The 26,773-nt window shown below is 43.9% G+C and overlaps 1 protein-coding gene across 4 annotated transcripts in view; it reads right to left on the bottom strand.

Moving 5' to 3' along the window:
* Window positions 1-25,832, bottom strand: part of PID1 (phosphotyrosine interaction domain containing 1) — a 266,673-nt gene extending 240,841 nt beyond the window's left edge. The window contains exon 1 of one of the 4 annotated variants that reach the window (XM_032638063.1): window positions 25,510-25,832. In XM_032638063.1, the coding sequence (XP_032493954.1) occupies window positions 25,510-25,539 (30 nt within the window). In that variant the 5' untranslated portion in view covers window positions 25,540-25,832. Of the gene's footprint in view, window positions 1-2,208; window positions 2,313-25,441; window positions 25,462-25,509 lie in introns of those variants that run through there. The other 3 variants (XM_032638062.1, XM_032638065.1, XM_032638064.1) reach the window with 3 other exon arrangements.
* Between the last annotated feature and the right edge of the window lie 941 nt (window positions 25,833-26,773).

Below are 26,773 nucleotides of genomic sequence, written 5' to 3'. Positions count from 1 at the left end.
CTTTCCTGAAATCCCAACTTTGCAGACCACCTCATTAAAAAAAAAAAAAAAACAGACTCAATCCTTCAAAATTATTTTAACTCAATCAAAATTATGTAACCTCATCTAAGAAAACCAGTTATCTTCACTTTTTGGTTTGTAGTTTGTATTCCCCAAACAATGTGTTTACTACAAACAAAAAATATCTCTTTCTATCCTCGTAACCTTGACGTATTATCTAATCAGCAAAAGCAATTTCTATTCTTTTAAATGTAAAACTATGTACTCTTCCTTTCTCACTTCCTCAGAAGAGTCTCATTTCCCAGACTTTGCTTTCTGAATTCCCATCAGAAGGGTTCCTACAAAATCCTCCTCAATCCATGCTTTGCTTCTGGCAATATTAGGTATGACATCTGGTGGTGCATTAGTCACTTTGGTGCTTAGAGAAATAGGGAAACCATCCTGTCAAATTTCAAAGCTCCAAAACCAGAAGCTTCAGTTAATTTAAATGGAGCATTACTTGCTTTTCAATTGCCTAAGATCAAAATCCCACATATAGGTCTGTCATGTAACCAAGCCCATCTGTGCCAATAGGCATGTTTTTCTTTACACTTAAAAGAGGTGTCCAAACTAATTATGGCATTTGCATCTTCTCCTGGACGCACTTAAAAATCCACCTGTTGTTCAAAACTCTTTTGCATGACCAAGTCCCTTGCACTACTTTCTCTGTGTTGTCTGAACACACAAATTCGTAAAGCTTCTCTCTTGGACAAGTGCCTCTCTATTCCAACCAAGGCCAAGGTGAAAACGATGCTTCTTGTAACACCCCAAGCCTCCTGGTAAATGCCACAGTCGTCTCTACATACTTAAGTGCAAGGGAAAAAGGAGATTTGTTTTACTTTGCCAAACTTCCCTCTCAGAATGTTTCCACTAACACTAGTAATCCTGAAGATATGGAAATGCTACTCTTTTTAGTCAGAGTATATTTTTGCACATTACATAAAAATTCTGACAAATTCTTAATAATTACTGTTACCTAGAGCACAAACTACAGGGCTCCATGCCAGGAAAATCAGTATTGGAGGTCTGGGGGAGGACAAACCACTGCTTTAATTAGCTGACTGCTAAAAAGTAATTGAACATATTTTACAGGTTACCAAACACTTTTACATATACGGTCTCATTTCACCTTCAGAAGAACTCTATTATTAGACTCATTTTACTGAATAGGGAAACTGAGACTCAGAAGTTTATGTACTTCCCCAAGGTCATATAAAGAGTACTCAGTGGGGCTGAAATTTACATGAAAATTCCTATCCTGCCCTGTTCCCATCATACCAGGTTCACTTAAGCCCGGAGAATATATTTAAATCATTTCTATCATGCATCCCTCTACATTTTGGTTTTAGTTTTAATTTGTTTAGTTGTTGTTTCCTTTGGTGTTTTGTTTGTTTTGTTTTGCAGACCAAAATGTGATAGCAATGTTAGTTGTTCTCTCTTTTCTGTAGGAATAAAATAAAAATTTACATACAACAGCAATCACTGATTCTTGTCAAGGCTACTTGAAATCAAAGAGCTGGAAGACCTCGCTCATGGCAATGCCAAATATCATCCTTTACATTCAGGTGATTATCCATTATCTTTCAGATTTATATTAGCCAGGGCAACGGGAGTTAATCCCGTCCACCAAGAAAGTATGCTTCAAACTACAGAGCTGCCAGGTCATGAAATAACATTATTATGGGAATTATGCAAATAAATACAATCTGCATCCATGCAACATTTTAAAAATAAGTGCTTTAAAGGAAATAACTGAACACCATTCAATATCCCTACAGGGTTCATTTTCAAGTTCCTGAATTTCAATGCACAGAACATGTAATTGAGGAGTTGAGCCCCATTGCTTATATACCAGTCTAACAATAAACAAGCTGAAAGTCAGTTTCTCTATTTATGTTGTCCTGTGGGCACACACACCCATCTATTATCTGTGGGAATGAAGGCACCACAAACCTTAGTGGCAATAAATAGCTCCAAAGGAAGAACTGTCCAGTGAACAAGTAAAAACATGAGTGGATTCCAAAAAGTACAAAGATTTGCTAAACAAAACTCACCAAGCAGAAGGAGCACTTAAAAAATCTGCTCCGAATCCTTCCACTGAAGTAAAATGTTTTTGGCAACTGGAAATAGTTAAAATTTCCTTTTTTTCTCCTTATTTCAAGTGCTTACCTCTGCACACCCAGTCTCCAGCTTGGTCTGTCAGGACAAGAAATCTCCTAGGAAAGCCAGTCCTCACAATCTTTGCAGATCAATTTAGCAATCTGCAAAACGGAGGTTTGTCATGACAGAGGAAACAGGAGGGCACCCTCAGCATGAAAAGCACCCCAAACCACAGATACTAACCCACGCACTCAAAGACAGAAAGAGAATCCCTATCACGATAAGAAAAATCCCACTCAGGGAAAACAGAAAGAAGAAGAAGAAAAAAAAAGGCCAGAGCATTTCTATAGTTAATGTGTATATGGGACAAACTGAATACAAATCTCCACAGAGGAACAAAAATTCAATAGTGATGATTTTTAGAAAGTATAGTGTATCATTTAGGATTCACTCCAGCTGCAAATGAAAGAAAAAGCAAAGGAGTAGCCGTTTAAAGACAGACGTTTACTTCTCTCTCACATAAATGAGGTCTGGAGGAAGCAGCCCCGGGTGAGCATGGCAGCTCCCTGGCATCAAGGATGCCAGCCACTTCTCTTTCTGTTCTACCATTCTTAGCATAGGGCTCCCCGCAGATGGTTTAAAAGGGCCTCTCAACACCCAACCATTACATCCATATTCCCACCAGAACAGAGGAAGAAGGGGCAGAGAAGCAGGTGTCCTCCCTTTAAGATCCCTTCTGCTTACATCCCACTGGCTACAACTCTGGGTGTTTTTTGTTGTTGTTCTTTGTTGTTGTTGTTGAGCTGTGCCACAACGCATGTGGGATCTTAGCTCCCTGACCAGGGAGCCAACCTGCACCCCCGGCACTGGACTCGCGAGTCTTAAACCACTGGACCGCCAGGTAAGTCCAGCCCACTGACTACAACTAACTTCTTACATGGCCATAACTAGCTGCAAAGGAACCTAAAAATATGTCTTTACAACTGGCATTTGCGATTGTGCCAAAATCAATATTCCGCAGCTCGAGGGGCTTCCGGGCCCTGGGGTTCATGCAACCGTCAAACAAATATTTCTTAACTGCCTACTTCTTTCTACCAGGCTCTGTACTGGGTGTGTGGTGAGAAGCAAAGTAGAATAGCCCCTGCCCTCATACTTCAGACGTTCAGCGACCACTGCTCCCCAAAACCACTAGAAAGCACATTCGTGGACACATAGGTGTTTTTCTTTAACATTTTATATTAAAATAATTTCAAATTTTCTAAACATAGCAAGAATAGCTATGTGCTCAGAGAGTAACCTGGTGGTTACCAGGTGCTGGGGGGGTGCAGGAAATGGGAGAGATTGGTCAAAGGTCACAAACTTCCAGTTGTAAGATTAACAAGTTTGGGGATCTAATTATACACTGTGATTATAGCTAATAAGACTGTATTACATATTTGAATGTTGCTAAGAGAGTAGATCTGAAATGCTCTCACCACAAAAAAGAAATGGCAACTATACAATGGGATGGAGGCATAGCTAGTACAATTTTGCAATTTATAAATGTATCAAATCAATGTTTTTACCACCTTAAACATACACCATGTTTATGTGTCAGTTTATCTCAATAATAAAGCTGGGGGCTTTCCTGGTGGTGCAGTGGTTAAGAATTTGCCTGCCAATGTAGGGGACACGGGCTGGAGCCTTGGTCTGGGAAGATCCCACATGCCGTGGAGCAACTAAGCCTGTGCGCCACAACTACTGAGCCTGCGTGCCACAACTACTGAGCCCGTGTGCCACAACTACTGAGCCCGTGTACCCAGAGCCCATGCTCCCAATAAGAGAAGCCACCACTCGCCGCAACTAAGAGAAAGCCCGGTGCAGCAACTAAGACCCAACGCAGCCAAAAGTAAAAACAAATAAATAAATAAATTTATAAAATAATAATAATAATAAAGCTGGGAAAAAAAGGATAGTTATACCTTTTACCAGCTCTCCCAGCCATCAACACTGAACTACATTTGCTTTATAATATATTCCCATTCTCATTCATTTACTTCCTCCTGTCTTTCTTTTTTCCCCTTTGCCATTTCTCCCTCTCTTCTTCCCTTCCTCTCTCCCCCTCTTCCTTTCCCTCCTATTTCCCTCTCCTTTCTTTTCTCTCTCTCTCTCTCCTTCCCCTTCCTCCTCTCTCTCTCCATCCTTCCCTCCTGTGTGTTTGAAAATAAGATACAGACCACAGAAGTCATTCCCCTTTCACCCCTAAAAACTTCAGTATGTATTTCCCAAGAACAGCAACATTCTCTTGCATAACCATAGGAAAATTATATATCACCAACCATCTCAATGAAATTCTTTATGCAAATTTTTTTCCTGGTCTAAGATTCAATTCAAGATCACACTGCATTTGGTTGTCACATCTGGAACCGTGCCTTGGCCTTTCTTTGTCTGTCTTAGCACTGAGAGTTTTGAAGAGTACAAGCAGTTATTCTGGCGAACATACACTCCTGGGACAGAAATAGTGTACAAGTGGTCCTTCCCAGAGCACCATGTCAAGAAGCACATGACAATGGTTTGCCCCATTCCGGGTGATGTAAACTTTGATTATTTGCTTAAGGTGATGCCCTCCTGATTTCTCTGCTGGAAAGTTACATTTTCTCTTTTTGTCCAATTGATAATTTGCAGGGAGAAACTTTGAGATTATGTAAACATCCTGTCCCACATCAAACATCCATCAACTAGTTTTAGTATTCACTAGTGATAGTTGCCTGGACCAATGATTACTATGATGGTTGCAAAATGGTGATTTTCTAACTCCATCATTCCTGCTTTATTTATTAGTTGATATTCTACTTTAAGGAATAACTTTCCTTCCTCACCTATTTATTTATTTGTTTGTTTGCATCAGTATGCCCTCATAGATTCTAATTTTATTTAGGGATATGATCCAGGACAATAGTTGTTTATTTTGAGGCTCAACATGTACTGTATTTGGCCAATAGAAGCCAAGCTGGATTCTGTGCTTCTGTATCCTTTGGAAATATCTTTTTTCTTTCTTTTTTTTGGGGGGGAACTTCCTATCTATCACAACAAATAATGTATTTGGCAATCCTGGAGGCCTCCAGATTTCTTGATGACATACCCAACTGGAGTTCATTGTATCTTCCATAAGGAAAAGCAAGCCGCAGACTCCCCCCGTCTAAAACTCCACTATAATCAATGACCAAGAAACAGAAGTAATTCTAAACAAGGCAGTTTCTACACTTTATATTTTCAACTAATTATCATTTATTATAAATAGCCCTGACTGTTGACATCTCTTGCATTCCAGAGATTAAATACAACAAAGATAATATCCCGAATATAAGCAAGTAAGCAGGCAATAATTTATGTACAAAATAGATACAATGTATGATATGTTGACTTAAATGTCAAGGAGATCAGGACATTTTCCAAAGAGCTTAATATAGGCACATCGTTGTGTGCTTCCCCATTAATAGCTGGCTGTAAAGAGAAATACAAGAAAGCCTCTCGCTCGCGCTCTCTCTCTCTCTCTCTCTCTCTCCCCGCCCCCTGCACCTTGCTCCCTACCTCCCTCCTTCTTTCAATACAAAAGTCAAGCTGTACTCTTACCATCCTCCCCAACTTACAATGGCATGCATACCATTCTACCTCTCTATTCTCCTTCCACAGAAATTAAGAGAGATGGCAAACAAATTGTAAAATACCATTAATTCACTGAAACACTGTTCAATAAATATACTTATTGGGCTTGTATCGTGTTCTCAGATTTATATCCCAAGCATTATGCCAGGTGCAATCAGACATACGATGAGGAACAAAGACCTGGTCCCTAACCTCTAAGGCTCAGAGGCTTTTAGGAGATGGAAATACACCAATAATTCCAATAAAAAGAAAAACTAGAATGAGGTAAGGGGTATAAGTGAGACATAAGAACAAACTGTGGACGTCCAAAAGAAAGGGATGACTCACTGCAACCGGAGATCAGGAAAAGCAGAAGAGAGACAGTCTCATCTGTACGGGAGGAGTGTAATCTCTGAGGCAGAGCATGAAGGTGATGCAGAAGGATATTTCAAACTAAGGAAACAACGTTAGCAAAGGCATCAGATATCAAAACACACAAAAGTGTGGAAAATAGTCCACAGCGCATTAAAAGATGTGGAGACAGATGGAGATGGTACCTGACTTGAACCAAAGAATCAAAGCAGTTCCTCAGCATCTGATAAGGGTGCTTCTCTACAAGCACCAAGCACACAAGGGAAGGAAGAAAAGGTTCTGCCGAATCACTAACACTTTAGTTCATTTTGCCTCATTCCATACAATTGTTTCACATCCAACGTGTAGAAAGAGGAGGAAAAAAGGATATGCAATACTGACCAAAAGACATTTTCCCAATAAGAAATAGCATCTGTCCAAACAAACATAAAACTTAAATTTCGAAACCCTCAGATGCGATTTTTATTTTAATCACAAAGAAAGTCGTCCTTTCTTAGTACTCTTGTAATTCTCAACACATGCCATTGGACTTTTATTGAAAGATGGGCTAGAAAACCATCTGATACCATATTAGACGAGCATCGACCGACTGTTGAAATCAGAGGACTATGTCGATTTCAGTGTGATTAATCCAAACCACGGGGAGGAAAAGCACGAAGGCCCTAAGGAAAATTAAAAAAGGAACAGAATCTGGGGATACCATATCGTCCACATCTGCTATTACTTTAAATTTAGCACCTGAGGTAGGAATGGTGCATCGCCTGCCCTAATTCCCTCTGGCCATAGTAACAGAACCCCAACTCAGTTCAGGGCAAAGTGCCCAGTGAAAATATGTGCTCTCCCAAGCAACGGGCGAGCACATGCTGTAGTCCCCACCCCTGAGATATTAGAATCCTCCTGGGTAGGACTTGAGGGAAAGCATTCGTGTTTCGAATAAAAAGGGACAGGTTACAAAGGCCCTCATCTTTTGCCTTTCACAGCATCTTAGGATGGAAGTCTCCCCCATGATGACAACTTAGTATTTAACTGATTGCAACCTTCTTGAGCACAGGACCACTTTTTAGACCCACCTTAGAAATTAATGCAGCTCCCTCACCCAAGAATAAAAGGTCAATAAACACTTGCTGAAAGTAAAGCCTGTAAGAAAGGGACATGAAGAGAGGCACTGTGACAAGTCTCAGCCAGTCAGGGTATTCTTCCCGCGTATGTGGCACTCATGAAATCTACAGTGCTTGACTCTTTCAAGTGTCACAATCTTTTTTAAATCCAAAATGCTGCTGATTCACACAGAGGAGTTTGGTACCCACTAATGGAAAAGGTGCACAAAGTCCAAGAGCCACTATGAATCAATAATGATTTCAAATAAATATTTCTTTAAATAAAGCACACAGGATTTGAAAAGTAGTTGGTTTTTGGCAAGGTATATTTTTGGAGTCTATAGAAAATGTATAATGCACATCAGGCTCATAGATATCTTAAAATAATTCCATGACCCTCGTGAGTTCCAAGGTCCACAGATCAGGAAGTATTCATCCATAATAAGAGCATTTTAGTTGAGTCTATTCCACTGTCAGTCCACTACCCAGAACCCCAAGGATGTGAGCTGTAACAGAGCCATGGCTTTGTCTTCTGCTTTGGCCAACCTTAATCTAGTTTTAAATTTCTGAAGCAGACTTCTGCTCCTATTTATAATGTGAAGTTAAAAAAACATGCTAACACTCAAGAAATTGTTATGCTACATAAAAATTCTCCTGAGTCTGACATGCCCACAGAAATGCGAGAGATGAAGAACAATTTTCCCTAGCACACATTTTTATTTACCGTGATGCATTAACAGCTTCAAATCAAGCTTCAATTTCCTATCTAGAGGGGCCAATAATCGAAATTAAAAAAGATAAATAGCCTCAGTCCTTTAACATGACAAAAGCAGGCATCTGCTCAGTTCCAAGACAGACTTTTTAGTGCATTTTACAAGAAATCAACAATATATCAATTTCTTCCAGTCCTCAGATCAAAATGGATCCATTTGTTCCCTTCCTCCACAATCCAAGAAATGAGTTTTGATGACTATCTAATGCAAAGATAATACCCTCTTAACCATACGCCAAAAAAGAAAGTTAAGAAAAAAAGAAAGAAAATCCCTCCAAATAAGCAATGGCTTTGAGCCACAGCCAAATTTGTTTTTGTCCAATTTAGCTGTGACTTTCAGCTCATCAGGAGCCTACAGTCACTGAAACAGGAAGATGGGAGAAAAGAGAGGTGATGATCACCCCTTGGGAAAGCTATAAAAAGTGTCTAAAGACTCAGCAGTTAGCCAGAGAGTTCGAAGACATTCAGGAATGGAAAGAACTCTACTCCCATTAATTGTGAGGAAAGGAGGAGGAGAGAAGCAAGAAAGGAAGAGGCTCAAAGAAAAAAGAGAGAAAACACAGATGTGGCCCCAAATCGCAGAGCAAACCTACCTCATGTGTAACGCTGAGGTCCCTGCAAACTAAGTTTTATTTCCAAAAGACTCCCTCCAAGTTTTCACTGAACGCTTGCCCTGCTCGTAGGTACCCTGCCAGCACACAGGCCCTCCTGTTCAGAGCACACACATATCTCCCGGGTCAGCCTCTGTTCAACAAGGGCATTCAACTACATTATGAAGAAAAAGGCCAGTTCTCTGGGCCAAGGAGTAAAGAAATCAGCCTTGAGCCTGTGCTATTTACCATTAACACAGCAGAGAGCAGGACACATCAATTAGCAGGCTTTTTAGACTCTGTATTCTTCATTCTCTAGACTGCTCTACTTCCAGAAAACCATTGAGCTGTACCATTCAGACAGTCTGTCAACATCCTAAAACAGATATTGGCGGTTTAATGAATATTTAAATGTAATTTCAATTTCCGCAAGAGGATTCCCACAGGGGGAATGCTGATTTGAATTTTCTTTGGTTGTACAACACTCTCCCAAATTTGCACTTTTGCAAAGCCATTCATTTTCTACAAAGCATCGAGCTCCTAGAGAAAAGACAAGGGGGGTGGGGTGAGGAAGGGGGCGGGAGATGCCCAAGCTAACTGATGCCAGATGAACTTTTCCTGCATCCAGAGAACTTTGTTTTGAAGATTTCCGCCTTGTATTCAATCAAAGTGGCAAAGCAGGTCTTGAAAACTAGGGAACTGCATTCTCTACCCAGAAGGTCAAGACTGCCAAACTTGTAGGTATTTAACTTTCTGGGCTCAAGAATCCACATTGTCCTAGAGTGAACTTACAGAGCCATTCACATTTTTAACCAATAATTACAAATGTTTCTCAAAAACTGAGGCTCAGACAGCCTGAGACCCTGTCTTTTCAGCTATTTTGGCCAAAACAGCTATTTGTGTCCCAGACACCATTTCTACCCCAGGCTCCGGAGACAAGAGACAAGAGACAAGCGGGATTCACTTGACTATGTGTACCAAAATACTTTATTTGTTTTGGATGCAGTAAAAGCATCATTACTTAACATGACGCTCTGCTTTTTCAGTGCAGAGATTTGGCAGGAAGGTGAAAATGACATCCAAGTTATAAAAACCTTAAGATTTGTAGCAGATGCCAATAGCAGGGCTACACCCTTATAAACAACGAAGACAGAAATCTTTCTCCAGTGACAGGCCAGTACTTGGAAGCTGTGGGCCAGGACTATAGGATAATTAGGATTATTTTTGTTCAGTGGCACTTACTAAAGTAAGGGCATATGCATAAGAAATTCCAGGGTGGGGGGAATATTTGCATCCATTCTTTAGTAAGCATGTACAAGTTTTACAAAGAAGGTGTACCCACAAGAAGGGGCATGTGTGCATCCCTGGGTTTCTGGTTAGTATCCTGGAGATCCTACAAGCATGGCTCCCTCACTTTCCTCCACACATACGTTCTGTTCTACTTATCACCTTCTGTGAAGCAGAATTTGAAGACTGAATGTTAAACGGTTCAAAAAAAAGAAAATCTACCTGTACATCAGTCAGAGTTTTGTAGTTACAAGCAATTGGTACCAACTCTGGCTCGTGGAGGCAGAAAGATAAATAAATAAATAATTGGAGTGACACTGGATTAGAAGGAGGGTAGAAGGACCAAGCTCAGAAAGGACAGGTATCAAGTTGCTCCCAGGGTCCATGCAGGAGGACTACAGAGTTTCTACAGATCACGGTGAGTAGAATGACCAGGTTTTGGCTACTTTCAGCCTTTCTGCCACCCTTCTCAGGATTCCCACTTTTGGGAGAAAGTGTCTGACTAATCTAGACATTTGGGGTACACATCGACCCCACAGCTAAAGGAGGGCACACTGATTGCCAGGCCCCTCTGAATGAGGTCCCCCCACTGGACCAGGGGAAGAACAGTTCCCAAAAGCAAAATCGGGGTGCTGTCAGCAGAACATGGGAAATGAAGATGGGCAGAAAAAAACACAGATGTCCACTTCTACATAAACAGTCTTAGCATTCCTACTGAATTGTTTATTTTTTCAACTTCTAAGGACAACTTTGGCAAAAACTACAAATAATGTTATTGCCCAATAGTCGGTGTTATGATGTCCCACATGTAATTTCCAGGGTCTTCAATTTAGGAAAATGTCTGGGGCTGCAGATGAGCTGATGTACATCCTATTCTTCTATTAGGTAATGAGGGCCAAATAACTCATTATGTTTCTTTTCTTACTTAGGCTGCCAGGAAGCTCAGAGCTAGGAGTTTTAGGCTTAGTGGTAGCACCTGTCCTTAGTCTAGGCTTTCAAGTACAACTAAATCTCTCCCTTCATGATATGACTGGCATTTGAAGAGTTTTACTTCAGTCTTATTTTAACATTTCAAAGGCATAACTATCTTTTATTGAAAAGTACTTCAAAAGCATTTGAATTTTTTCCTTCCTAACCAAAAGTCAACCTTTTTCATAACTCTGTAAGTATCTAAGGTGTAATTATATTTTCTGAGCTTGTAGATTGACCAGGACTTTCGTATTCTGCAGCCAGAATCATCCCTTTCCTTTTCTGCTAGATTCAATTAGAATAGATTAAATTAGAAGGATAGATAGATAGATAGACAGATACATAGATAGACGATAGACAGTTCTAACTCTGGGTCTGATTAGAGTGTGCAATAATTTTTAGGATAGTTATCAATAAAGTTCATAAACCTTTATTGGAAGATCAATAGGGAACTGTCTCAAACCTATAGTTAGACAGCCTAACCCAGAGGAATGATCGAAAACTAAGGAACCAGGAAGTGCTCAGCACTTGTGCTTTCAATGAACCGAGTAGATGGTTGAAGGTTGGGGTTCTAATTCATTGTTTTATAGCTCAAGCCACTGTCTGAGTTAATTCCAAGTACTTTTAATACCAAAAATAATCAGAATCCCCTAATGCTGCAGGAAATGGGCAGAGTTAAGTAGAACAGTGGCAACCTGGGAAGGTAAATGAAAGCAGCAGCAGATCTGCCCCCAGGATGATCAGAAAACACTTGCAAGGTGCTTTTGGGTGTGTTTTTGGTGAAACGGGGATTCTTAATTATAAACGTGTTGCCACCCTTACAGATGTCTTTCAGTTTGGGTTTCCTAAAATAGCATTTGAACGGTTCTTCATAGGTTGATAACCTGTGGCAAAAAGGTGGAGATCCATTCAATTTAAAACTACTCTCCACCCTCGAAATTTACCCCCTTTTTTGGAAGCAATCTGTTCCAATGTTTGGCAGTAAAAATGCTCCCAAAGAGCCAATACCATAACAGTGAGGAATTTTAGTTACCTGGTGTGGGAGATGTAGGAACCGGGTGACTGGTGTTTAGTGAGAAGTGGGAGGAGCCTCCCACTTCTGCCCAGAGACACCCCCCCCCACCAACAATGTGCTAAAGGGCAGAAAATGGGAGGAGGAACCCCACTTCTGGAGCTGAGGGTGGGCTCCCAGAGTGGTGCCGGGAGAACTATGGACGGTGCTAAACAAATAAACTTAGTCACACAATTGTTTATCATATTGGCCTTTAAGAGTCAGGAGACTGGGACTTCCCTGGTGGCGCAGTGGTTAAGAATCCGCCTGCCAATGCAGGGGACACGGGTTCGAGCCCTGGTCCAGGAAGATCCCACATACCGTGGAGTAACTAAGCCCGTGCACCACAACTACTGAGCCTGTGCTCTAAAGCCCGTGAGCCACAACTACTGAGCCCACGTGCTGCAACTACTGGAGCCCACGTGCTGCAACTACTGAAGCCCACGCACCTAGGGCCCCGTGCTCCGCAACAAGAGAAGCCACCGCAATGAGAAGCCCGCACACCGCAACGAAGAGTAGCCCCCGCTCAACGCAACTGAAGAAAGCCCGCACGCAGCAACGAAGACCCAACGTGGCCAAAAATAAATTAATTAATAATAATTTTTTTAAAAAGAGTCATGAGACCAAGGATCTGATCCTGATTCCAACAGAACATGAACTTGGCATTCAATTCTCTCACCAGCCAAATGAAGTTGCTAAGCTGGATCGGGGTCCCCAATCCCAGTACCTGCAGGACCCAGCAGGCGATGTGATAAGTGAGACATGCTCCGTAAGGCCTGGGTGGAGCTGGAGGCCACACCCGACCCCAGTGGAGCAGCGTCTGGTCAGCGATCGCTATGGGAGAACCTGGGCCCACGGTGGTTGGACTGTCCGCGTTTTTGAGAGAATCAGAAAGACCAGCTTTCTCTATAAATTCCTCTAATTTTTCAATCCTGGAGACTAATTTGTGATGTTTTCATATACACTGAAGGGGCCAAAGGAAACATTTTTGTAAGCTAGAGCCAAACCTCAGGCCCACAGTTTGTCAACTTTAAGTTCAGGTTGTATATCGAAGTGCCCTGGATAGTGGGTGTGCCTTTATATAGGGATTATCTTCTCCCCTCCTGTGGAAATTCACAGGGCATTGGCATCTGAAAGGCTACGAGAAGTCCTGTGCTTCACCTGGTGCTTCCCAAACCTACCCAGAGACTGAACTCCTTGTGGCAAGACTCCTAAGAGCAGCTCGCTGAGCTTGTGCTTCACGGAACAGACTTTGGGAAACACAAAACTTGTCTGCTTGGTTCCAAAACGCTACACTGCTATTCCTAGTTCACTCTTGGATCTGAAGTAGGGCAAGAAATTAGTATTTACCAGCTCCCAATAACGCGCCAGATACCATGTATCCCACATTTCAACTTACAGTCAGGAGCTAAATGTTATTATCCCCATCTTAAAGTTGAAAAAATATAAATCACAGGCCCTGAGATAACCCCCAATAAGTGAAGCAGCCAAGATCTGGATCCGTGGGTGATTAAAAACCCCACGGTCTTTCCACCATTCAGTAGCTTGTAGGGGCCACAGGCAGCCTGATCTGTACCCTAAAGAAATACAGTCACCATCCGTATCTGCGGGTTCAGCATCCACAGACACGCAGGGCCAACTGTACTGCATCATTTTATATAAGGGACTTGAGCGTCCACGGATTTTGGTACCCGCAGGGGTCCTGGAACAAACGCCCCCTCAGATACTGAGGGACAAGCTTATTCTCCCATCACCTCCCATTTCTCCCTTACTGCTCACCCCTGTGGCTTTGGATCTACCTTTTTTTCCCCTCAAAGTTTCCAGGCTCTTCATCTGAAAAGAACTGTTTTTCCAAGAAAGCCAGGTAATCCACCAAAACATTCGGCATCACTGAGCAGGTGTGAGCATCTGATGCCTTTGCTCAGAGGAATAATGTATCAAAGCCGACAGCTGCATTGAAGGTGTGACAGACAGCTAACCTTTGTGGCGCACGCAGACATGCCAGGCATGGTGCTCACTCCCCCGCCCTTCCCTTTCTTCCTCGTTTGGTGTCTGCCCATCCTTTACCCCCTCAGCTCCCCAGTCTCCCCTCTGCTTGACTTTCTCACCCATCTGCCATCCCTCACCTCAACCCATTTCATTTCTTTCCTTCACCCCCAAAGTAAACAGAGGAACAGAAGTCTAGCATTTTATGTGCCACACTCAGGAGTGACCACACATTCTGGTTTGCCAGGAGACGGACTCACAGGTCATGCCTGCTGTTCTCATTAGTTACTAATAGCTCCCCATCACCTCAACAGGACCTCAGATTGGAAAAGATGCCACATGATCTCATTATATATTTATTAAACAAAGGCTTCTGTTCCTTGCCCTTTAAAAGAGATGAAATCAAATTCCTCAAATTTTCCTCCCTGAGGGGAAGAATGTTTTCTAAACTAAAGTTATTTTCATATGCTTCTCAATAGCTTTTTACTAAAGTTCAATGGCCATTGGTAAAGTTGTTGCATCTTATCTAAAATGTTGTAGTTGCTATCTTCTTGAGAAAAAGAATTGTTCCATAAGGAATCCAGACCCTATATTTGCTAGGCATATTACATCCGCAAACTAGACTCAAGACCCACAAATGGTTTTGCAGAACGTATTCTCTGTGTGTTTTCTATCACAGGAGGAAGAATGGCAGGCAGGTGGCCCGACCAGCTGCAGGGATCACAATACCAGAAATTCACCCTTTCGATAGCAAAATCTCCTGAGTCTACTGGCCACTAGGGGAGGAATCAGATGCTAAGATACAGGGCTAAAAAGGGCCCAGAGGACAGGGGTAGCTGGAAAAGTCAGCTGGAAAACCAACATGTTAGAAAGAAGTGAGAAATGCGTCCCCGGGAGGATGGAGGTTAAAGGGGCCATCCTGAATGAGGAAGATCCACCAAGGCATCAGCTTGAACGTTCCATCCTTTGGTCTGGATTTCTTCTCTTGCTCAACTACCAGTTTCTCTCAGATCCTTGGGCAAACTGAGATGGATGGCAAGTGTCATTTCAGGAAGTAAACAAAGAAATGTTTGAAAAGGAGACAATGGAGCTCTAAGAAAAATATAGAGTTCATTATTTACATTCTGGGCTAGAATTTTAATATCCAGTTAAAAGAAAACAAAAACTACAGAGAATTCAAAGTGAGAGCAGAAACTAGTATTATTGTTTAGTTCCCAACACCTGGCACTGTGCTTGGCATACAGTGAAAATTCCACGTGCACTCTAACAGCTTCAGGGATAAATGACGTGTAGTACACTGCACAAGTTTGTAAGTTTTGACATAGGTACAAGCCCATGAAACCACCATCACCATAATCAAGACGCTGAACACATCCAACACCCCCAAAAGTTCCTCCCACCCCAGGCTCAGGCAGCTGTAGTTCTGATTTCAGTCATTTTACATCCCCACCAGCAGTGCATGAGAGGTCCGGTTCCTCGACGTCCTTGCCAACAATTGGTACGGCTGAAGCCTTTTTAATTTTAGCTGTTCTATAGTTGGGCAGTGTTATCTCATTGTGCTTCTAATTTGCATTTTCCTAATGACTAATGATGTGTTTTCATGTGTTGATTTCCTATCCATATAACTTTTTTGTTCAAATCATTTGCTCATTTTCTTTAATTGGGTTGTTTATCTTGTTACAGTATTGAGTTTTCAGAGTTCTTTATATATCCTGGATACAAACCCTTTATTATAAATATATGATTTGCAAGTATTTTCTCCCAGTCTGTGTCTTCTTTTCATTCTCTTATAAATATCTTTAAAGAGCAGAAATGTCCTGCTCTTTAAAGAGCAGAATTTTGATGAAGTCCAATTTACCCAAGTTTTCTTTTATTCCATGTGTTTTTGTTATTGTTCTAGGAAATCTCTGCCCAACCCAAAGAAACTTTTGGGTGTAGTGGATCTGTTCATTACCTTGACTGTAGTAATGTTTACACAGACGCATACAAAGATTTTCTGCTGTTTCTGTCTAGAAGTTTTATGGTTTTGTGGTACACCTGGGTCTATGATTCATTTTAGGTGAATTTTTGTATAGAATATGTATGAGGTACAGACTGAAGTTTTGGGTTTGTTGCTGATGTCATTGATTTTGCTGTTTTGCATATGGATTGTTTCCGCATCATTTCGTTGAAAAGACTATCCTTTCTCCAGCAAACTATTTCTTTACACTTCTGTCAAAATCACATTCACTTCTGATCAAAAAGGAGAACTCTCAAAAAAGGCCCTCGCTGACAGCTGCTAAAATTTAAAACGTGCATCCTCTTTGATTCAGCAACTCCAATTTTATCAGTTCCATCTAAAGAAATACAAGCACAATGATAGTGTGCAGACCCTTATAACAGTATTATTTACGGGAGGAAAACAACCACAACAAAAAATGGGTACAACCCAAATATTCCCTGACACAGGAAGGACTGAATAAATTACAGTCCAGCTCCACCACAAAATTTTATGTAGGGAGTAAAAGGAATGAGTTGGGGCTACATGTACTGACCAGAAGAGAGATCCAAGAAACATTCTGTAAAGTGAAAAAAGTTACAGAGTTTTATATATATAATGATTATATTATTTAAACAAATGAGAAAAACCTAAATATGTATCTATATATTTGTATGTGTTTGCAAAAACCTAGGGAAAATTATGGGCAAAAAACTACCAGACAGATCACATGAGTTTCCTTCATGGGCAGAACTGAGAATGAGGGAATGAACAAGATTATCAACTTCTTGGTACCCTAAGCAGATATTATTTTGTAATTTTTGAGTCAAATCAAGTCTAAAATAGTAGCCATGACTTTGCCATGCAGAGGATGTGCACCCTATTCCATTACACATCTGTACCACCACTTGGAAAAAAAGTGGGTTTTTTATGGTGGTTGGTTCTAGTAGGGAGAAATATTTTGGTACATGAGGGATAACCGCCCCCCAAAAAAATTTCCACACTAAATATTATAGGTTGAATTGTGTCCCCAAAAATTTCATATGTAAAAGTCCTAAACCCTAGTACCTCAGAATGTGACCTTATTTGGAAATAGGATCATTGCAGATATAATTAGTTACGTTAGAATGAGATCATACTGGATTAGGGTGGGCCCCTAATCCGATATGACCAGTGTCCTTATAAGAAAGGAAATTTGGACACAGAGAAAAACACATGGGGAGAACACCATGCAAAGCTTCAGCTGGAGTGAAGCTGCCACAAGCCAAGGAATGCCGAAGATTTGCAGCAAACTACCGGAACCTGGGAGGGAGGCATGGAAAAGATTCTCCCTCACGGCCCTCGGAAGCTATCGACCCTTCACGCAACCTGATTGGAGATATCCATCCTCCCGAACTATGAAACGGTACATTTCTGTTGCTTAAGCCACCCAGCTTGTGGTACTTCATTAGAGCGGCCCTGCGAAACTAACGCACTAAGCTCCCAAGCAGTTAAACCTAAAGCAAAAAAAAAAGTAGCAACAGCCACTCATCAGCACCACTGTCCCGCAGCCCCCAGGTCCGTGCCTAGGGAGCAGCCTCAGAAGACACAGAAAGTAAACAGCAGTGTCTACTGTCCCACATTATAGGTGGCTTGTACACCAGGATGCCGTACACACCTGAGGGAAAGCTGGTTCCTGATGTAAAGACACCAAAGCATGCGGTAGGCAGAAGGGGCTACAGTATCTGCGTGTTTATCCCCAGACCCACAATTACACAGAAACCGTGGGGAAGGGTTTGTCATGAAAGGATTAGGGTGGATCTACTATTAAGAAAGGATAACGATTAAGGAGCCCCTTTCTCCTGGCACCTCTCCCTCCCTTTCACATGTGCAGCATCCTTCCCTACTGAGGAAGAGAGTGGAAAGTAAAGCAGCCTTTCAAAACTTGAGTGACTCTCAGTATCCTGCGACAAACCATGATGAAAAAGAATGCGTGTGTGTGTGTGTGCGCGCGCGTGTGTGTGTGCGTGTGTGTGTATATATATGTATAACTGAATCACTTTGCTGTACAGCAGAAATTAACACAACATTGTAAATCAACTATACGGTAATAAAATAAATTTAAAAAAAAAACTTGAGTGACTGACTCTTCACTCTAAGAAACGCAAATCCAACGAGCAGCTGTGCAGCGATCCAGGCTCCTTACCCTCGTCAGGACTGGAAACGTCTGTGCCATCGTGGCTACTGTATGAAAAAGAGGAGCTGGCCCAGAAAAGCGAGTACTATGACTCCTAATGACATTTATTTTATCGTAAAAGTGAGTTCAGCATAGGCATGGATACCTCATTAAAATACTTTATGCAGCCACCGAGTGAAAAACAAAACAAAATATCCAACCAGATACGAATTGTCAACCAGACATACTCTGAAGCTGTCCTAGAGGTCGACTGGAAGTGGATTCTAACATCAATCTACAGTTGTCCTTGCTGGGAAGAGGCAAATCCCAGAGGCTGGCTACCCGGGACCCTGCAGAGACGGACAACCCCGATCGTTTGAGAATAAAGCCCTGGGCCTCCCTTGGTCCTGCCTGTCTGGAAAAGGGTCACTGAGATCCTCCTGGAATTGACTGTCTTCCACACCCCAGCCCATAATTTTAAGTACCAGCGTGAACTACCTCTTGAAGCACATTTACTTCCAGAGGCCCCTCCCTTGGCAACAGGGCACACATTCCTCTCGGTGTTGGCTTCATTTTCCCAGGATGTTGACCAGAAGTAGATGAGAGAGAAGGAAGCAGCATTTAATTGTTCTCTAATGTCCGTTTTCATTATTTTTCAAATCCACCATAAGCAAATTCACACTCAACACAAAAAGCGTGCTATACAGAACCACTAATTTAGCCCCAGTATATGGAAGTCGGGCACACCTTAGCCCTCGGAAGTACAGTGACAGAACACAGACAAAGGCAGCAGGTTTCACGAATGTACTAGCGTGTTAGCTTCCTAGAGCTGCTATAACACATCACCACAGACTGGGTGGTTTAAAACCACAGAAATGTACTCTCTGACAATCCTGCGAGGCTGGAAATCCAAAACCATGATGTTGGTAGGGCCATTCCCCTCCAAAAGCTCTAGGGAGGAATCGTTCCTTGACTCTTTTAGCCTCGGGTGGTTGCCAGCCGTGCTTGGCTTTCCTTGGCTTGTGGTAGCATAACTCCACACTCTGTCTCCATCTTCACATGGCCCTCTTCCCCGTGTCTCCTCTGTGTCTTCAAATCTCTCCTTATAAGGACATCAGTCATGGAGTTTCGGGCTCACCCTAATCCAGTATGACATCGCCTTCACTCAATTACATCTGCACAGACCGGATTTCCAAATAAGGCTACACTCACAGGTCCCAGGGTTAGGATTTTGACATATCTGTGTCGGGGTGGCGGTGGGGGAGGGAAACAACTCAACCCATAACAATGAGTAAGACATAGAGACCAGGCTCTGAATCTGACTCTTGGTCCCTTTGTAGCCATGTCAGTTAGGAAAGCCAAGGGTGCAAGTAATAAAAGACCCAACTAATACATAGGCTTTAAAGAACAGAAGGAGGTGGTATTTTTCTTACTACTGAAACCTCCTTTATCAAATTAAGACCTCAGTCACCACACATGAGGGGAGGAGACGGCCTGGGCTGTCTTACTGGGAAGGAATATCTCGGCAAATACCAAGTGGCATCAGTGCTAAGTGAGAGAGCCTCTGGTGACTTTGGTAGCATTGGAATATGCCAAAGGCACAAAGCAAGTCTGGGCTTTATCCTTGACACCATCCTCTTGCAGTTCTCGCCCTGGGGTTTGGACCTGGTGAATATTCTGACGCTTTATCACTGGAGGGCAGCTAAATTGGGATCACAACCTTTTTTTTTTTTAAGTTAACATAAAATGATAGCAACGAATTCCACGAGACTCTAAGAAGGTCTTTGGACAAATACCTCAAATATTTCTTCTTGCTCTCCTTAGATAAAGCTTCCATTTAGATTTGTGCCCAAAGGTGGCTAAGCAAAGCACACTGCAGCCATTGAGTGCTTCTGGACTGGTTTTATTTGCTGACCACTAACGAGTCCCTAAACTGCGGCTAATTGGAGGCATCAAAATAGCCCTGTGCAAGGGAGCCTGATGGCCAATAGCCGTGGGGCTGTCCAGCGTCAGCTGCTCCAGGATCCAATTTATGGGACAAATTCATACCGTGGAATGGAGTCAGTGCAAGGGAAGGCGGGAAGAGAGAGATAATCTGGAACATCAAACAAAATGCAAAACGTTGCCTAATGCTCCAAGATAACCCAGGACAGTCAACATTAGGCAATGGGTAACCAAGGGACAGAGAGTTTTTTTCCCAAGACTAGCATTTTGCAAGTCACTTAGTAGAGATTTTGCTCTTGAACTCTCTGACCTCCTCCCTCCCTTCCCCCACAGTTTTGGTCTAAATGGGGAACGACTGCAGAAGTGATCAGGGTTATTGCCAGCTTTTAAGGTCTCTAGTTTGTCAAAACTCCAGGAATGACCCAATGATACAAGGTAGCATTTTACTTCTGCGAGACCTCAAATTAATGACAAGTCCAAGTTTTCTTTAGGAAGGATAAGGCCCAATGCTTCATGCTTACTCCACTATGAGGGCTGAAAAGAACAGCAAAACGTAGGATTGATTTAGTGAGAAACCTGTGTGTCTGTAAGAGCAGCTATTACTCATTTCTAAGCAACTGCTCTTGAACTCTCCGACCTCCTCCCTCCCTTCCTCCCATTTTTGGCCTAAATGGGGAGCGACTGCAGACGTGATCAGTCTTTATTGCAGTTTCAAGGTCTCTAGTCTGGATAAATGCCATGTGCTCCAGCTTAAGAGACTCTTAAATGGCACTTGAGGACGACACAGCAGTTTACTTCCCCCAGAGATTTGGGCCACCAAAAAGAGGGTAGCCCTTGGTCCACGCAGGCAACCACACGGCTTCAACAAGAGATATGAAAGTAGTCTCTCGGAGCCCATGAGGCCCCCACTGTTGCCATTCTATTTATAATAACAACAGCACCCGCATGTGTACATCATCCTGCTGTCTCATCCTTCTAAATAACAGAAAAGTGGTGATGGAGATCCAGAGCAAACCTCCTACTTCGAATTCCAGCTCAGATCATGTCTGGCTGCCCAACCCTGGACAGATCATTTAAACTCTCTGGCTTTCCGTTTCTTTATCTATAACGAGGGGATAAAAGCAGTTATGGAAGGTAAATGAGCTAGATAATTCAAATAAAACCCCTTGGCGTCGTGCCACACACAGCGCGTGCTCCATAAAAGCTGGTGTTGCCATGATCTGCCTCGCTCTGTTTTCCTCCTGTCAATTTGGTCTGCCAGGAAAAGTGTTGGATTTGCCAAGCTCTTCTCTCTGCCTGATGGGCCCAGTCTAACGGTCTCTAGCTGATCTTTTAGAAGGTTCTTCCATCTCCCTTCTCAAGGGAAAGGTGGAAGTGGGTAATGACAGAGAAATAAGTCATGAACAATCGACGCTCCAGGCCAAGGCAAGATCCACCCAATATGACAAGGCAGAGAAAGGGCAAGACGATGCTGGGGAAGAAGAGCTGTTACCGCCTCCAATCTCCAAATATTGGGCTGGCCAAAAAGTTCATTTGGTTAATGAATACGTTGCTCGAGAAGGTTCTTGGTGAAAATGAAAAATGTCTTTTCTTTTTATTTAAAACCCAACGAACTTTTTGGCCAACCCAATAGTATTTAGTCACAAATGTAAACCTTTTTATCAGCCAGATGTTTAACAAGAAACTAAAAGAAAGGTTCTTCAGGATCTGGTTTCCTCCCTACCCTTCCTCATTTCACCCTCTTGGAGGTTCTAAGGTACGGCCATTGACCAAAATGTGAATGAAAAAAAAAAAAAAAAAATGGTGAGGGGGAAACACGGTCCAGGCTGAGAAGCCAAAAGCCAGCTTTATCGATAAAAGTTCTGTATTTTCTGGATCTGCCATGAAGACATTTTAATTTCAGGAAAAACACGCAAATTACTAGGACCTTTATAGAACGCCTCATGAGAAGATGGTCACACATAGATCTACTCCACAGTTAGAATTTGCCAGAACTTTTTTCCATACCTTTCTACTACTACTCTCCATTCCGTCCTTGTAACAACTACACGATAGGCAAGGATGCATTGACCTCCTTTGTTCCAGACTCAGTCTCCAGTCATCTTTCTCCTGCTCTCCACCTTTCCAGGCTTCCAAAAAATGTATGTGGTAGCACCCTGAAGACAGACGCTCTGGGGAAATGCACGCTCCTCGTGGCTGAGCCCACACTCCTGAGCCGATGAGTCTGTCACTTCTAACGCCTCTGCCCGGCCCAACAATGAAGTCAATCAGGCAACCCGTGTAAACTGTAAAATATCGAGGCCAGAAGTAGTCTCATCTCTATGTTGAAAAGCAATACTTAGCCTTTTTTACTGGAAACTCCTCTTCCACTTTTTCTGAAAAAAAGCCTGTTTCAAATCTGCTTCTTAAAAAATTTATAACTCTCCCGAGTCCCTCTAAGGAAAAAAGTCTGCTGTGCAAAGGAGAAGGTAAAAAGGGAAGAATTCATATTTATTCCATTTTAAAAGCTGGGGTGGTAATTTAAATCTTCACATCCCCTTTGATCCTACTATATTTTTAATGGCAGAAGCTCGCAGCGAGGGCTCGAGTGGGATGTAACAGAAGTTTTAACATTCAGGGGGGCAGGTGAACTTGCCACAGTCTGTGTGACTGAATGAGAAATTCCCCAGCTCAGCCCTGCTCGGGGCAACAGGTCACTTTGCCTGTACTGGATTTGGGTCAAACAGCAAAGCCTCAGATCAGAAAAATCAGCGTTCGTTCATTTGGCGAAGAAGTGGGGTTTGATAACAATAATCCACCCTGACCAAAGACGCCATTTCCCGAGCAAAAGAGCTGGATACTGGACTCACGTTAGTTAGAGGATGACTGTCTAGCCTAAACAAAGTTCAGCCACACTCCTTCCCTGGGCCATGGACCTTTTGAATGGCGTCATCTAAGAGGACCTAATAAAGTCAGTTAAGGAAAGATGTCCTTTTCTTCCCTCACCTCTTTTGTTTCTAGGTATTTGTACAAGAAATTGACTCCTTAGTCCTGTTAGGAAGCTCTGGGAACAGTTCCTTGAAGCATTCTCTTCACTCAAGCTCATCTAAGTTAGAATGTTTGCATTAAAAATGAATGAGGAAAAAAACCAGTGAGGTGGTATGAGAAAGTTAAACAGATTTGTGTAAGGAGGGTGGGGCTTTGACTCTGTTACAGACAGGGATTCATCATTATTTCCCCATCGAACATGCTTTCCATTGCTATTTCCATGGCCACAACATCTGGGCATGTGAAGCATCCCACTCACTGAGGAATCGGAAACCAACGTTCCTATACAGTGGTGCCTTGAGGGCAAAAAAGGGAAGAAAAAATCGCAGACGGCAAACAGAGCCCAAGTGACCAAAAATAACCACAAGGAATGTAAACAAAGTATCATTACAAGCAGCTCACTCACCACGTCACCCTCAACAGCTCCCTTCCCCAGAAGCAAAAAATAAAAACATACAAATCGTGCTGTAAAGAATAGCTAAGCTGCTATTGGGGAAGAAGCCATGAATACGAAGATTTTTCTCCATGTGGCTCACTTTTATAATTGCAAGGCTTGAGGTATACTTTTAAAAGAGAACCAGGTCTGGCTGCTAATTTAAATTAGGGCAGCATGAAGTTAAGCCCTGTGTCGATAAGTATCTTCCAATGGTGACTTGATTCTAGTCAGTGACTAGGCATGTTTACTTGAGCTTTCAAAAGCCAAAAACCCCTGCTCTTTCAATCTGACACTTCAAAATGAAACAAATGCATTGCAAATACACACTGTAATACACCAGGCTCATGCCAAACGCACATGTGTACATTTCACAGAAGAGCCAGGACATTTCTAGCGAGGAACGATCGCCATGCGGAACGCAAGCCAGAGCTAGCTCCTGCCAAGGGTCACGTGCTGTGGAGCACACAGGAGTCCCTACATGAAACAGGCCGGTAGAAATAGCTTCAAGAGACAAAAATCTACAAACTCTGCAGAGGCACGGATCCCCAGGCCACAAAAGCCACCCCCAGGAATTCTGACCTCATCTCTCTAAGGACCTCCAAGAGCTTCTCTCCTCACTTGGATGGGAAGCCCTCTGCCCTCGCTAAGTCACTCCTTCCTTTAGAATAAATTCACCACCCTGAACTGAAGGAAAAATGCACACGTACAACTGGTAACGGATGCCAGGGTTGAAATACATTTACATCACCTTTGGCCAATCATTCAGAGCCCAATATTGACTCTCTTAATAAGAGAAGGAGAGAGTTAGGAGGCTGGTCATCCACCTCCCTATCTTCAAGGCTAAAGATCTCTTTTCTTGTTCATTCTGTTTGAGACCCCAGGGGACTGGCCTGGTGTCTCAAGCTCTTACTGTGAACCCACTCCCCCAGACTGCAGGCCCGGGGAGGCTTGGAATGGGGTTGTGAGGCATCTACTTCTGCTAAAAGCAATGCCCTCTGCAGGTTAACTCTCAGTATGAGAACTCACAGGCAAAGGTTAGACTCTCCTAGCATCTGAGAGACAGTCCGTGTTTGGCCCTTTGAATTTTCATTGAGAAACCTCCAAAGCCAGTGAAGGCTCCTGGCCTCCACTGTCCCAAGTCTTCAGATGCATTCGGCTTCCAACGGTGCTGTATTTTACCACTTAACCACTTCTTCAAAGTTTACTATGAAACAGTGTGGCTCTAAGCCTGCCAAAACTTTAACTGCAGGATTCAGTGGATTTTATCTGGCAGAGTAGCTGCCCTTCCTCCTGAGAATATTTTCCAGCGAAGGCAGTCAAACCTTGCAGTCAGGGTGATTTCGGGGTCCCGAGTGTCACTGAATGAGCTCCTCCCTGAAAACGCCCCTCTTTCTCACTTCGACCGCCTTCCCATCTCATCTCCCTGGCTTCAGAATCCAAAGTAAAAGCAGTTTGATATTTCAGTAGACAGCAATGAAAAACTTTTGATGGGATGACCCAGGGCATTAACTATTCCTGGCTGAATTTAACTTTTGATTTTCAAATATGTAGGGGAGCTTGGGTTCAGGGGAGACGAAGGGAGAGCTCCAACAAATAGTTGAAAATAAAATAGAATAAGCAGCATACCATGACCAAGCCAAACCAAGCTTGATATTTCCAAATTATATTGGCAAACGAATGCTTTCTCAAATCATTTGTTCTGTCTTTCCTGGAGACGAAAAGGAGAAAAAAAAAAAAATCTGGATGCAAAATTCCTAACCCCAGACCAGTAAATTGTGTCAGTGGAATACAATCTAAAATTGCTGGTCAGAAAGTCCAGCGTTATATATACCTACAGGCAACTAATCCCCAAGGCAAAAGTTGCGCCGCCCGAAGCAATGCGTTCGTCAATTTCATCACCCACCCTCACCCCGACCGGGTGCCCGGCGCTGGGTTAAGCCGACAGCATCAGGTTCTAATCCTTGCGTTCACACACGATCGCTGTGGGCAAATCCTTGGCAGTGGTCAGACGTACCACCTCTGCTCCTCCGGTGCGAGCACCTTCTCCTCCAGGCTGGCCCCCAGTCACCCGGTGCCCCTTACCTGCAGGCGCTCCGTGGCCGGCTGCCACATCTTCCAGCCGCGGGGTCTGGCAGAGGAGACGCTGGCGAGACTCTGTCGATGGCGCCGGGGGGCGAGGGGCTGGGGGGCGAGGGGCTGCGGTGCCGCTTCACATCTGGGGTGGGCGCCCGCGGGATGTACGTCCAGGGGCCGGCGACCGCCGCGGGGTGGGCGCTGGGGGGCTGCGAGCGGGGGGAGGCGGCGCGGCGCTCGGCTGCCGGCAACTTGTGGGCACGGCCGCGAGCCGCCTGTCCTGGCGCAGCTGCGAGAGGACTGCGCAGCTCCGCCCGGGCCCACGAGCGCACGGCGGCGGCGGCGGCGGCGGCGGCGGCGGCGGCGGCGGCGACGGCGGCGGCGGCGGCGGCAACCGCTCCCTCCTCCTCCCCCGCCGCCGCCGCCCGGACCTGCGCGCTCTGAGCATGCCCGGGGCCGGCCCCCGCCCGCCCGGGAGCCCGCATCCCGGCCGCGGGGGACCCTGAATCCCGGCGAGGGGAGTGTGCGGAGTCCAGAACCGGCGGCCCTGCTCCCCCGGGGAGCCCCGGGTGGGATGGGGTCTGGGCGAGGGAAGAGCCTGGAGAGGGGGGGCTTCCTGAAGCCAGAGCCCATAGCCCTCTGGGGTCTCAGTCTTCCTGTCAACAGGGATCTCCGAATCGCCTGGGTCTTGACGGGCACTGTGCTGGGCCACGGAATTCCATTCATTCCTTCCAGTGGAGTTAACTGAGCATCTATTAGGCTCCAGCCCCTGTGCTGGATTCTGAGGATTCAGTGGCACAGAACATAAGTCAAGAGAATGTTCCCCCTCTCCTAAGCTTCATTCTACTTGGGGAAGACCGTCAGTGACAGAGGAAACACCTGAAAGGGCGCTAGGTCAGGTGGTGAGACATCTTGGCAAGAAAATACAACAGGGGTGATGGGTGAAGAAAGGGAGAGGAGAGCTTCTTTGAGGGGGGTCCAGGTATGTCTGGGGTAAGAGAGGAAGATGGACCAGGTGAGGCATGACATGCGGGGCAGAGGACTGGGGCTCCTACACCTGGGTGAAGAAGGTAGCACAAGATCCCCTGTCCTCCATCCACCCTGAGATCTGCCAGGTGCCTCAGGAAGCTCTGTGAACCCAAAGATAAGCCAAGGGCCAACCTGGGCTCCCAGGCATGGAGGGTGGTGTGGGCCACTGTGAAATAACTACCTTTCCTAAAGAAGCCCAGTTCCTCCCACCCTCTTGACAGCTGGCCAAGGTATGAACATTCCC

This window comes from Phocoena sinus, chromosome 7 (genome assembly GCF_008692025.1).
Source record: "Phocoena sinus isolate mPhoSin1 chromosome 7, mPhoSin1.pri, whole genome shotgun sequence".
Lineage (NCBI taxonomy): Eukaryota > Metazoa > Chordata > Mammalia > Artiodactyla > Phocoenidae > Phocoena > Phocoena sinus.
The sequence above is the reverse complement of the archived record's forward strand: the minus strand, read 5'-3'. Positions and strand labels throughout refer to the sequence as shown.